The 13630-nt window shown below is 41.8% G+C and overlaps 1 protein-coding gene across 1 annotated transcript in view; it reads left to right on the top strand.

Moving 5' to 3' along the window:
• The first annotated feature begins 221 nt into the window (after positions 1 to 221).
• Positions 222 to 13630, top strand: part of LOC133997995 (NACHT, LRR and PYD domains-containing protein 12-like) — a 53904-nt gene continuing 40495 nt past the window's right edge. The window contains exons 1-9 of the mRNA XM_062437734.1: positions 222 to 478; positions 1573 to 1674; positions 1772 to 1888; positions 6138 to 6251; positions 6558 to 6636; positions 6819 to 7047; positions 7093 to 7106; positions 7343 to 9105; positions 9857 to 10030. Of these exons, the coding sequence (XP_062293718.1) occupies positions 1586 to 1674; positions 1772 to 1888; positions 6138 to 6251; positions 6558 to 6636; positions 6819 to 7047; positions 7093 to 7106; positions 7343 to 9105; positions 9857 to 10030 (2579 nt within the window). The 5' untranslated portion in view covers positions 222 to 478; positions 1573 to 1585. The remainder of the gene's footprint in view (positions 479 to 1572; positions 1675 to 1771; positions 1889 to 6137; positions 6252 to 6557; positions 6637 to 6818; positions 7048 to 7092; positions 7107 to 7342; positions 9106 to 9856; positions 10031 to 13630) is intronic.

The following is a 13630-nucleotide window of genomic DNA, read 5'->3' as shown; positions in this document are numbered from 1 at the left end:
AGCTTCCCTTCATATAAAAGTGTCAGATGTTAAAGTCTATATTGTGGAAATTAAAGTCAACATGTGCATGTCAACAGCAGGTCACAGGTTTGATCCCATGATTACAGCATTATTACTTTCACTTAACTACTCAGACATGAACTCTGAAGTTATGAGGAACAGAGTGAAGGGCCCAGCCGGAGATCTCAGGCTCTGTAAATAATTACACGGTCAGTTAGCACCATCTAGTGGACAGATAGCAGAACTACATGTGATGTGTGATTTCTCTGACACTGACCGGTTAGACTGGTTTTCCCGTCACTCTGATGTTGTTTAGACTTGTACTGTGAAGTTATGAGGATGTGACAGCGTCCTCAGATCAAATGCACACAGACAGCAGGACTGACGAGGGAGAATGAGCAGCTTCTTCTCTCCCAGTGTTTCCTCTACACATGAAGGTGGAAAGTGTCTGTAAGTTGACCTGAAGTGAGTTCAGCAGGTGAGAATCCTACCAGAGAAATCTGTAAATGTCTGATGAACACCATCACTTTGATCACATTGTGTTGTATCACTGTTTGACTACAGCTCAAATGTTTTCTTCATGCTGATTGGCTGTTTAAAATACCTGTTTGATGGTTGCTGATTTGAATATTGATTTTTTTTTTAAATCCATCATAAACTACAGTTATTTTAGAACTATTTACATGTATGACTGTTAGTGATTAACAGGTAAACCAACAGCAGTTTGATTTTAATCTCATTATTATCAGTGAAAAATGCAGGACGTGTCAGAACTGGTTGAACAGCTTTGATCAACTTGACTAAAGTTCATTTTGTAACTGTTCAATCTTCCATCTTACAACACTGAGACTGACTCTGTTTAACTGAAGCACATTTAACACAGTTCATGTCTCAACAGTCAAAGCCTGCAGAATCCTTTCTAGATGGACCAGAGCCAGCTGTAAGGGACCTTAGAGGCTGCTTAGGGCCCCTCAGACATCAGGGGCCCAAACTAACAGAACATGTGAACTATGTTTGAGTTTAACTGTTAAACTTCTGTCATAGTTTAAATATTTAAAGATAAATGTAAAGATTTAAAACACAGACCTTCTTTTTCTTTCTGCACTAACTACTCTACATCCCCTTTTATTGTTTCAGGATATAACAAAGAAGCAATTTGGTATATTACATCAATTTTGAGGATTTTGAGAAATAACAGAATTGGAGGAAACATGATTATGTTGTTGAGACTAAAACTAACATATGGAGTCTATTTTACAAATGACTGATGATTGATTGTTTATGACAAAAGACATATTTTGGTCCTGCTGTAACAACATTTACAATTATGAATTTGGGGATTGTAGAAAGTTATTTCGGACATACAAATATCATTTGGGAATGTAATAATGACATTTTTGGGTGTAATATGACATTTGTTGAAATAATGAATAATTGTTTTACTGCCTCATCAATGTCCATATTGTCTCTGAATATTTGTGGCATGTTATCGACAGTAATAAGAACTACTGTGTGTGTGTGTGATGTGCAGCTGGTTGTAATGAATGAGCATGTTGTTGTGTTTGTGTGAAGGTGTTTCTCTGCTATGGATCAGAGTGAGGACAGAGAGGAGGGAGTCCCTCCCTCTAAAAGCTCTCTGTGTGGGGAACATGACAGCCAGACCAAAGCTCAGAGGTGAGATGAGGATCTCTAACTGTCCATCACTGTTCTCCACTCACATCACTCCACCATCATTATTCACACTCAAAGCTCTGTGTGTGTTGTGTTGAAGCTCAGAGAAGCAGCACAGACCAGACTCTGATGAACTCAGCCAGGTGTCTGTCAAGAATCTGCGGTCGATGTTTGAACCTAAGAAGTTCAACGATGGACATAAATCTGCTGATCAGAGGTAAGCTGAAACCTGAACTGCCAGGCCTCCCGTCCTCGTGAAGAGCAAAATGAAACAAAAGGAAAATCACAGGTGGTCAGTGGTGCATGTCAGGAGGAAGAAAGCGTGAGAGCTCCTGTGCTCTTCCCTGTTAAGGAGAAGCAGGTCCACCCACTAATCAGCTCATCAGAAGCACTTGAAAGTAAGAAGAGAAAAGGGAGTGGGAACATGTAACAACTACAGTGCCACATCAGATCTCATTGGTCCAGATGCAAGAAACACTCGTATGCACAAATTTGTTCTTATATTATGGGTACGAGTGATTTACGAGGATTTGCTGCATTCACCAGTTTTGTTATATTTAGGATTTTCTCTTAGGTACGAACAAAGTTTACAAATGGTACAGACCTGAAGTAACAGTCATGTGCAACCAAGCTGCAGTTTTCCAAAGCAATAAAACATGACTTGTTGCTGTCTAACTGTATAATGGCAGCGTGCCAACAATATCATGTATTTTGTGGGGAAACTGACAGAGAACTGACATCAATCAATTAATGAACACATAAAATCTCCACATGGATATCAAAACCAAACATCACTGTATGATAAAATACATCCAAGCAGGGTATGGTATACTTTGTGGAGAGATGTAGCCTATTTTAGTTTATCAGCACAAATAAGACACAGAGATGTCAAGCTGTTGAACTGTTATCCACATCTCCAACTTCTTCTGCCGGCTTGTCCTGCGTTGTCATCCCAGGTGTTAGCAGGTCTGTGTGACAGCAGTCCAGCAGCAGGTGTAACATCAGCGGTTGTCACTAACATAACATTTGCGGTAGGAGACGCCACTGCCTCTGGTCTTCAGAGTCAACTGACTTGGATTTTCTTTTTAACATCACTGTATGCTGACTACCACATAACAGAGAAATTAATAATGTCGATTCGCAGACTGAGCAAATATTAGCCTATATTGTCAGTATTTTAGAGACCCCTCTGCTAAAAAATCACAAATCAGGGGTCATGTGTTATTGACGAGAGCCAAGCTCCTCCTGGCTCCCCTGTAGTGTAAATTGCACTTCTGATCCATAATCATGATGACATTACTTTGTTTGCAAAAGTATTAGGCTATTAAGTATAAAGTAGTAGGCTATTTAACAATTTAGGTAGATATCAGTCATTTAAATTGACAATTGAAACTATGATATAATGAAAGCTTACAATATGGGTGTGAATGCCAACATGTGCTGATGGATTTTTAACAGATCACCCACAGACTGTCAAGATGGGGTACTGTCACTCCCCAGTTCTGACGCTCAGCACCAGCATGTTATTGAAAGTAATAACAACTACTGTGTGTGTGTGTGATGTGCAGCTGGTTGTAATGAATGAGCATGTTGTTGTGTTTGTGTGAAGGTGTTTCTCTGCTATGGATCAGTGTGAGGACAGAAAGGAGGGAGTCCCTCCCTCTAAAAGCTCTCTGTGTGGGGAACATGACAGCCAGACCAAAGCTCAGAGGTGAGATGAGGATCTCTAACTGCCCATCACTGTTCTCCACTCACATCACTCCACCATCATTATTCACACTCAAAGCTCTGTATGTGTTGTGTTGAAGCCCAGAGAAGCAGCTCAGACCAGGCTCTGCTGGACCTGGACCTGGACCTGGACCTGGACCTGGACCTGGACCTAAACCTAAACTTAAACCTAAACCTGAAGCTAAACCTGGACCTAAACCTAAACTTAAACCTAAACTTGAACCTAAACCTGGACCTGGACCTGGACCTGGACCTGGACCTAAACCTAAACCTAGACTTAAACCAAAACCTGAACCCAGCTGTGTGTCCATGAAGAGTGACAAATCTATGGGTCGACCTATTTTCTTCAGACATGAACATCAGTCTGCTGATCAGAGGTCAGAATATACAATGTTTTATCTGTTTGTCTCCATTCTCCGAGGTGTGATGTCTTTGTTGTGATCACTTCATTGATTCTTTACTATTGACTCTTTTTTATGAATTAATGTCACATTTGCATATCTCAGTACAAATATCAAACCCAGAGTTAAAATCCACAAACAGTTGGATTCTGGTTTGAGAGACTGTAAGAACATTTAAACCTCACAATCATGTGACACATTCACAGCTCTCATCATCCATCCATCATCTATACCAGGGGTCACTAAAAGGCGGACTGCAGTCCACAATGGCCCTCGGAAACTCACAGACCACTGTGCATAGCGAATCTTCTCATGTGATGCTAATCAGCCAATCAGAACCATGCATGCACATGGAGTTATAAAGTTATTAGATGTGAAATTAAGTTTATGGTCTAAGTTTAAGTTAGGTTTAAAAGTAAAAAGGGATTCTTTTTCATTTTTCTAAAACTAAGCACTTCATCTAAGAAGCACAATCAAAAGCTTTCTGTAATGTACTTTATTTTGAAATGCCATCTTTCTTTGATATAAGAAAAAATGAATTTATCTTGTTTTTATTAATTTAATACTTTATTATTTATTTGAATCCCACAAGTTCAGTTTAAATACTAATGAATGAATTCTACTGTATTTATTTGACAGTCATTTGACAGTTATTTTACAGTCTATCCACAACACACAGATGCTGATGGAACTACAATGCTACTTTGAGATACATAGATAGATAGAGAAATAACATGGACATTATGATGTTCTGGACCTTCACTTGAGGAAACGTTCACTTTCACAAATTGGACCAGAAGCCGATTTCGATTTAAATCTCAACACATTTAAAACAAATTAAGTAGGGATGCTTGATATTGACTTTTCTGCCGATATCCGATATTCCGATATTCCCCAACTCTTAATTTCCGATACCGATATTTTCAGGCTTTTTACACCAAAACTATTACTGTAGGTAAAAACATAACATATCTCCTACTGTTGAATTAACACATTATGCCTAATTTTATTGTGATGCTCCACTGGATGCAAACATAAATGCAACATGGCTTTCCACATGTAAACACTGTCTGTGCAAAATAAGAGAACAACTTCAACTTAAGTTATGGAACAAAGTGCCAATATAGCACTGCCATATTTATTATGCTGCTTTGCAGTCATTTACTATCCGTAGGGAACACTTGGAAATAGTTCAGAACCACAGACATAAGCCCCGTTTCTGGAGGCGGGACCTTTTATAGGAACGTCCTCTCACTCGGTCATCTCAGCTGTTGTGTCTCCAGCAGAGTAGGACCCAGATAGGACCCGGATAGGACCCAGATAGGACCCAGATAGGACCCACCAGACTCTGCAGAGTAGGACCCAGATAGGACCCAGATAGGACCCAGATAGGAACCAGATAGGACCCAGATAGGACCCAGATAGGACCCAGACAGGACCCAGATAGGACCCAGATAGGACCCAGATAGGGTTAGGGTTAGGGTCACCGGACTCTGACGGTGACGTCACAGGGGCGACTCGACGAAAGCATAACAGAGAAAATGACAACGAGGAGGTAAACCTTCTGTTTGTGTGTTCGTGTACATGGCGGTGGACGCTATGAACTTGTTTAGCCACGGTTAGAGACCCACGAGTCTAGCGTGTTGTTGTTATACGTCATCAAGCGCCGGTAAACGTCCCATGCTGCGTTCACGCAGGCTCGGAAATTCTGAAGCCTACAGAACAAATATCGGTTATAAAAACCTGATACCGATATTTCCCGATATTACATTTTTAAGTGAATATTGGCCGATAATATCGGACATCCCTAAAATTAAGTCATATAAAAATAAAATCTGGGCACAAAATCACAAATCTTCATCTATATTTCAATATGTGAGTTTACTCAGTGTTCATTTTTAGATTTTATTCCATCACATTTTATCAACTGGAACTAAAACCCACCAGAGATTCTGTTTGAAGGGACAAAAGATCTGCTCTGACTCACAATGACTACAGCAGCTAAGAAAACAGCACACTGCTCTCATGTTATGAACATGGGAAAAAAGTTAAATGGAATATAATTGCATAATGTTGAAAGGAAGAAAATTATGTTTTCTGAAACCTCAAACTATATTTTAATTCATAACTGCTACACTAGATGGCAGCTGTTACTCAAACTAAATGCAGGTTGTTTTCAGTGCTCTCTAAGCTAGTTAGTTTGTTGTAGCTGTGTGGATCAGTTTCTTACTGCAGGTTTATGTAGAAACGTCCATGTATGACATCCAACAAAACACACATTCTTCAGGATCAACACTGTAGTTACACTTGTTTTTATCTCTTCTCTGTTTCCATCAGGATCCATCAGCTGAAACCAGATCCTCCTGAACCCAGCTGTGTGTCCATGAAGAGTGACCGGTCTATGGGTCGATTTATTTACTTCAAACATGGACATCAGTCTGCTGATCAGAGGTCAGACTTTAAAATCTTTATTATCCAACTCTCATGAGAAGACGTTTGATTGACTAAAACTTTATTTACACACAATGTCCTCATAAATACAAACACACACACTCCTCCTACGAACACTTTTTCTAAAAACCACAAACCTTATCTGTTTAACAGTTTTTAAACAGAGGTACAAAGTCTTTACAGAGACAAATGATCAGAGGTCAGACAGAACAGCCGAGTGTTTTACCTGGATCCATTGTGATAGAACACAACACCTTTAACACTGAGTGTCATTATTTATTCTGAGACTTCATCTTTTCTTCACAGAGTTCATCAGCAGAGCTCAGAGGTTCTCAGTGGTCAGTCTGTCCAGCAGCATCAAACACAGCTGGACTCCATATTTATGGTGTGTAAATGTAAAGCACAGCTACTACTGCTAACTACAACAGCCACAGACTAAATACTAAACTACCATTCTGGTCCTAACAGTCTCCATGCTGCACTCTGTAGACCAGCAGCTTTTCAGTCTGTCACTGATGATCTGATGTTGACTTCTACCAGTTACATTTACATTTGATTCTGTTCCAGCTGCTGGAGGAGAACATCAGCAGGTTTGTGAAGAACGAGCTGAAGAAGATGCAGAAGGCTCTGAGTCCAGATTACCCAGAATGCTTAGAGAGTCAGAGTAAGGACGAGGAGGTGTTGGACGGTGAGGAGGAAGAGCAGAGGAGGAGCAGCAGAGAGGCATTTCTGAAGATCACACTGCACTTCCTGAGGAGAATGAAGCAGGAGGAGCTGGCTGAGCGTCTGCAGAGCAGTAAGAGAATTTTAACAGATTTAACATGATGGAGAAAAAATGGAGGCAACATGGGAGAGGTATATATTTCAAACTCTGCTGTAAATATGATGCACACATCTGCATCAGATCTATGAATTATTCTGAGCTGAAAACAGTCAGAAACTGTTTGCCCACAATTGATGAGCTGAATAGATTTCATAGTGAGGAAAATATAAACATCTGCAGTTTAATGTTTACATTCTACCAATTTACTGTAGAATCATCTGATTGATTTCATTTGTTGTATGCTCATTCAGGAACTCATGCTCCAGAGTGTCGACGTAAACTCAAGTCTAACCTGCAGAAGAAGTTCCAGTGTCTCTTTGAGGGGATCGCTAAAGCAGGAAACCCAACCCTTCTGAATCAGATCTACACACCGCTCTACATCACAGAGGGAGGGACTGCAGAGGTCAATGATGAACATGAGATCAGACAGATTGAAACAGTATCCAGGAAACCAGACAGACTAGAAACAACAATCAGACAAGAAGACATCTTTAAAGCCAAACCTGGAAGAGATGTACCAATCAGAACAGTGATGACAAAGGGAGTGGCTGGCATTGGGAAAACAGTCTTAACACAGAAGTTCACTCTGGACTGGGCTGAAGACAAAGCCAACCAGGACATACACTTCACATTTCCATTCACTTTCAGAGAGCTGAATGTGCTGAAAGAGAAAAAGTACAGCTTGTTAGAACTTGTTCATCACTTCTTTAGTGAAACCAAAGAAGCAGGAATCTGCAGGTTTGAAGAGTTCCAGGTTGTGTTCATCTTTGACGGTCTGGATGAGTGTCGACTTCCTCTGAACTTCCACAACAATGAGATCCTGACTGATGTTACAGAGTCCACCTCAGTGGATGTGCTGCTGACAAACCTCATCAGGGGGAAACTGCTTCCCTCTGCTCGCCTCTGGATAACCACACGACCTGCAGCAGCCAATCAGATCCCTCCTGAGTGTGTCGGCATGGTGACAGAGGTCAGAGGGTTCACTGACCCACAGAAGGAGGAGTACTTCAGGAAGAGATTCAGAGATGAGGAGCAGGCCAGCACCATCATCTCCCACATCAAGACATCACGAAGCCTCCACATCATGTGCCACATCCCAGTCTTCTGCTGGATCACTGCTACGGTTTTGGAGGATGTGTTGAAAAGCAGAAAGAGAGGAGAGCTGCCCAAGACCCTGACTGAGATGTACATCCACTTCCTGGTGGTTCAGTCCAAACTGAAGAACATCAAGTATGATGGAGGAACTGAGACAGATCCACACTGGAGTCCAGACAGCAGGAAGATGATTGAGTCTCTGGGAAAATTGGCTTTTGAGCAGCTGCAGAAAGGCAACCTGATCTTCTATGAATCAGACCTGACAGAGTGTGGCATCGATATCAGAGCAGCCTCGGTGTACTCAGGAGTGTTCACACAGGTCTTTAAAGAGGAGAGAGGGCTGTACCAGGACAAGGTGTTCTGCTTTGTCCATCTGAGTGTTCAGGAGTTTCTGGCTGCTCTTCATGTCCGTCTGACATTCATCAAGTCTGGAGTCAATCTGCTTGCAGAAGAAAGAACAACATCCCGATGGTCTAAAGTCTATTTTTACCAAAGTGCTGTCTACGAGGCCTTAAAGAGTCCAAATGGACACCTGGACTTGTTCCTCCGCTTCCTCCTGGGTCTTTCACTGCAGACCAATCAGACTCTCCTACGAGGTCTGTTGACTCAGACAGGAAGTACCTCAAAGACCAATCAGGACACAGTCAAGTACATCAAGACGAAGATCAGTGAGAATCTGTCTGCAGAGAGAAGCATCAATCTGTTCCACTGTCTGAATGAACTGAATGATCATTCTCTAGAGGAGGAGATCCAACAGTCCCTGAGATCAGGAAGTCTCTCCACAGATAAACTATCTCGTTCTCAGTGGTCAGCTCTGGTCTTCATCTTACTGTCATCAGAAAAAGATCTGGATGTGTTTGACCTGAAGAAATACTCTGCTTCAAAGGAGGCTCTTTTGAGGCTGCTGCCAGTGGTCAAAGCCTCCAACAAAGCTCTGTAAGTGGATGAAACACTGGATATATGAACTATTTTAAATATGTTTAATTTTAAATATGATAAATTAAACATTTTGTGTTCTTTACTTATCGTTCATCAGACTGAGTAGCTGTAACCTCTCAGAGAGAAGCTGTGCAGCTCTGTCCTCAGTTCTCAGCTCCCAGTCCTCTAGTCTGAGAGATCTGGACCTGAGTAACAACAACCTGCTGGATTCAGGAGTGAAGCAGCTGTCTTGTGGATTGAAGAGTCCACATTGTAGACTGGAAACACTCAGGTCAGGATACATCATCTGTAATTCTCTTGTCTTGAATAATGACAAGCTGATTGACTTTTCATACAGTTTACAGAATAGAATAGAATAGTCTTTATTGTCTTTGTACAGGACAATGACATTTTGTTGGAGCAGTCCTCCAGCTGCCTTGTACATATAATAAATATAGAAATGTTTGTGTACGTGTGTTGATGATAGAAGGGTTGGGGGGGGGGGTGTTCAGAATTGTAACAGCTCTGTGTCAGAAGGTGTTTTTTAGTCTTGTTGTGCGGGCGCTCAGTGTTCTGTAGCGCCTTCCTGAGGGCAGGGGGGCAAAGAAGCAGTGTCCAGGGTGTGTGCTGTCTCTGGTAATGCTCTTAGCCTTCCAGATACAGTTGCTGTTTTACATTCAGACAAATGTCAATTATTCTGCACATAAGTGGGATTCTGATACTTCTATGATTAAAAAATGTTTGTTATCAACCTTTTTTATATTTCCAGTCTGTCAGGATGTGTGATCACAGAGGAAGGCTGTGCTTCTCTGGCCTCAGCTCTGAGCTCCAACCCCTCCCATCTGAGAGATCTGGACCTGAGTAACAACAATCTGCAGGATTCAGGAGTGAAGCAGCTTTCTTCTGGATTGGAGAGTCCACACTGTACACTGGAAACTCTCAGGTCAGGATACATCATCTGTAATTCTCTTGTCTTGAATAATCATAATAAAGCTGATTCTGACATTAAATACAGTTACCAGTTGCTGTTTTATATTCAGAGAAATTTCAGTTATTCTGCACATCTGTAGGATTCTTGGATATGATTAAAACATTGTGTTATCAACCTTTTTATATTTCCAGTCTGTCAGGATGTCTGATCACAGAGGAAGGCTGTGCTTCTCTGGCCTCAGCTCTGAGCTCCAACCCCTCCCATCTGAGAGAGCTGGACCTGAGCTACAATCATCTGGGAGACTCAGGAAAGAAGCTTTTGTCTGCTGGACTAGAGGATCCATACTGGAGAATGGACACTCTCAGGTATGGAAATAACAGGTCTAAGATCATTTGATTTGAGTTCTTCTTTCGTTGAACTTTCATGATCTCCTGGTGTCTCTGAACTCATTACAGGAGAGTCCATCTGTTGTTTTATTATTGATGTATTCACTGTCTATTATAAAGAAGTTCAAAGTCAAAGTCAGCTTTATTGTCAATTTCTTCACATGTACTAGACATACAAAGGAATCGAGAAGGTGAAACAGATAAAGTGCACAGGCACAACAGATAAGACAAGACATTTCCTAATACTAAAAAGTAAACATTGAAGTGCACAACAGATAAGACATTTACTAATATAAAAAGATAGACAATGAATATAAGGTCTAGAAGTCTACTTTGTATATGTAGGAAGTTTCTGTATAAGTTAAGTTGTGGTAGTGCAGAAAAACCCAAACTTGTATCACTTGTATCATGAACTTTAACTTGTTTCTTCTTATTGTGTCTTTCAAATATTATTATTATATATTCAAACCAAATGAATGAACAAATGCATACAATTACAGTAAAATGTTTTGCTTCTTAGGTTTGATTCATAAAAAAATGTCTCCTTTTGATATTGAAGTGATGACTGGCTCTATCCTCAGGACAACATACAGAGATCAATATTTAATATAGTGATTTATCATGTGGGAGGACATATTTGTTCATCACATCTACTTCTTCAGGGGCCTCATGTACAAAGGGTGCGTACGCACAAAAACGTGGCGTACGTTCTTTTTCACAGCAAAGTTCAGATGTATCAAGAGTGAAATGACCGTGGAAACGTGCCTCACGCCAACTTCATGGCTGGCGTACGCACGTTTCTACAGCTGTTGATCCTTTGGCGACACTTAGAGGTGATGCTGGGAAACTGTTATAATAAATTAATGTGAAAACAATTAGTCCTCAGACTGAGTGATGTTCACATCAGAACATGAACAATTAACACTGGTGAACAATTAACACACCCACGTGTCTGCAATCACAAAAGTGGATATAAAAGCATGCGCAGAGTGGTGCAGAAAATACCGTTAACAACAATGGCTGCTTTAGCAGTATTAGAAGACATTGTACATGGTGTAATACGAAGAGAGCGTGTGTTCAGAGACAGAGGATTTAATGGCACATGATGACAACTGGCTCATCAGCCGCTTTAGGTTCCCGAGGGCAATCCTCCTGGAACAGTGCGCAGAGCTGCCGCCGGCCTTGGAGCGCGATACAGCGATCATATGTGATGCACAAATGCAATTAACCAACATTGTGGCGAGGTGGCCTGGTTCAACGCACGATTCTGAGTAACAGCATGGTTGGGAACAGACAAGCTGGCACTGTGCGCGATGGGTAATATTAATCCCCGTGTATGGGGGCGCACATACATATCCCGTCTTCACAGCATCGTTACTAGTCAGTGGTTAAAGTTAGTGACTTGCTGGTTAAACTACAGCTTCAGATTTTTCTAACAAGCCCCTGATTGTCTCTGTGTGCAGAGTACTCGTGTTAATAACCCTGTGCGTAAAGTGTGAAATGTCTTAATCAGCGTCATCTTTTCCCCTGCGCACTTCTGCATTAATTTGCAACAATACTGTGTGATCCTTGGGGATAATCAGAGACACCCACATGTGCTCCCACCACCCCTGAGAAAGCAGTGTCACCCACGATTGCGGCGACTCTCTGTTCAAACGGAGTGGGCCCCTCTTCTCTGTCCCCCCGCCTGTTTTGGCCACACTTTGGCGTCGGGCAGCCGTCCTCCGCTTCACATCCACCTTGATGTCGGACCACTTCTTTTTCAATTCAGCATGTGTGCACTTTTCTGACCCCACAGCATTGACAGCCTCACACACACTCTCCCACTCACTCCTCTTGCGTTTATTGTTTATGCCGGAGGACAGCGTGCCAAAGAGTACATTTTTGCGCGCCTCCACTTCAGTGAGTAGCGTCTCCAATTAGCTTTCTGTAAAGTTCTTCTTTTTTCCCGTCTTACTCATTCTTTTGTTTTAATTTTCTGATCGTGCAGAGAGGGGAATCTCAGGTGCAGGGCCCATTTAAATATGATTTGCGTATTTAAATGGGGGCGTGGACAGGGAGGGGTCGGGTGTGCGCTCAATTCCACGTTGATTGGGATGTACAAAGGAAATGTGCTTGGATTCATGCGTACGCACAGATTCATACATCTGGATTTTTTTGTGCGTACAACGTTTTCTGGATTTGAGCGTACGCCATGTTTCAGTAGGAAATCCACACACGTCTTTGTACATGAGGCCCCAGGTCTTTTCCTCTCAGACTTCAGTGAAAGAATCCAGCAGACAGTTGAGACAGATGAGTTTCAGCCTGTTTCTGTGTCACTCTGACAAACTGAGGAACACTGCTTCATGTTGAACAGCAGTTAGGACTCATGTTGGATAGAAAATCATTGTGACTGTGTTTCTTCCTCCAGGGTGGACCATGGTGGAGAGCACAGGTTAAAACCTGGTGTGAAGAAGTGTAAGTGTGGATTGAATTTGATTCATGACAATTAAACAGCACACAGTCAGTTTCTCTTTAAATACAAAGTTGGTCTTTGTGGTATTTATTCATTAAAACATTACTGACAAAACGTGTCATCATGAAACTTTATAGAAATGAACAACAGATCAGAAGTTAAACAGAGAATAAATCCATCAGGTGTGTCAGATGATAAACTGCTGCTGTGTTGTTTCTTCTTCTCTTCATCAGATTTCTGTGAACTCACACTGGACACAAACACAGTACACAGAAGACTCAAACTGTCTGATAACAACAGGAAGGTGACATATTTGAAGGAGGATCAGTCATATCTTGATCATCCAGACAGATTTGACTACTGGGCTCAGCTGCTGTGTAGTAATGTTCTGACTGGTCGCTGTTACTGGGAGGTCCAGTTGGGAGGAAGAATTCGTATATCAGTGAGTTACAGAACAATCAGCAGGAAAGGAGACAGTGATGACTGTTTGTTTGGATGGAACGATCAGTCCTGGTGTCTGAACTGCTCTGATGATGGTTACTCTGTCCGTCACAATATGAGAGATACATACATCTCCTCCTCCTCCTCCTCCTCTTCCTCTTCCTCCTCCTCCTCTGTCTCTAACAGAGTAGCAGTGTATGTGGACTGTCCTGCTGGCACTCTGTCCTTCTACAGAGTCTCCTCTGACACACTGATCCACCTCCACACCTTCAACACCACATTCACTGAACCTCTGTATCCTGGGTTTACAGTCTTGTGGCCTGGTGCCTC

The sequence above is a fragment of the Scomber scombrus genome, chromosome 17 (assembly GCF_963691925.1).
Source record: "Scomber scombrus chromosome 17, fScoSco1.1, whole genome shotgun sequence".
Classification (NCBI taxonomy): Eukaryota; Metazoa; Chordata; class Actinopteri; order Scombriformes; family Scombridae; genus Scomber; species Scomber scombrus.
The sequence above is the reverse complement of the archived record's forward strand: the minus strand, read 5'-3'. Positions and strand labels throughout refer to the sequence as shown.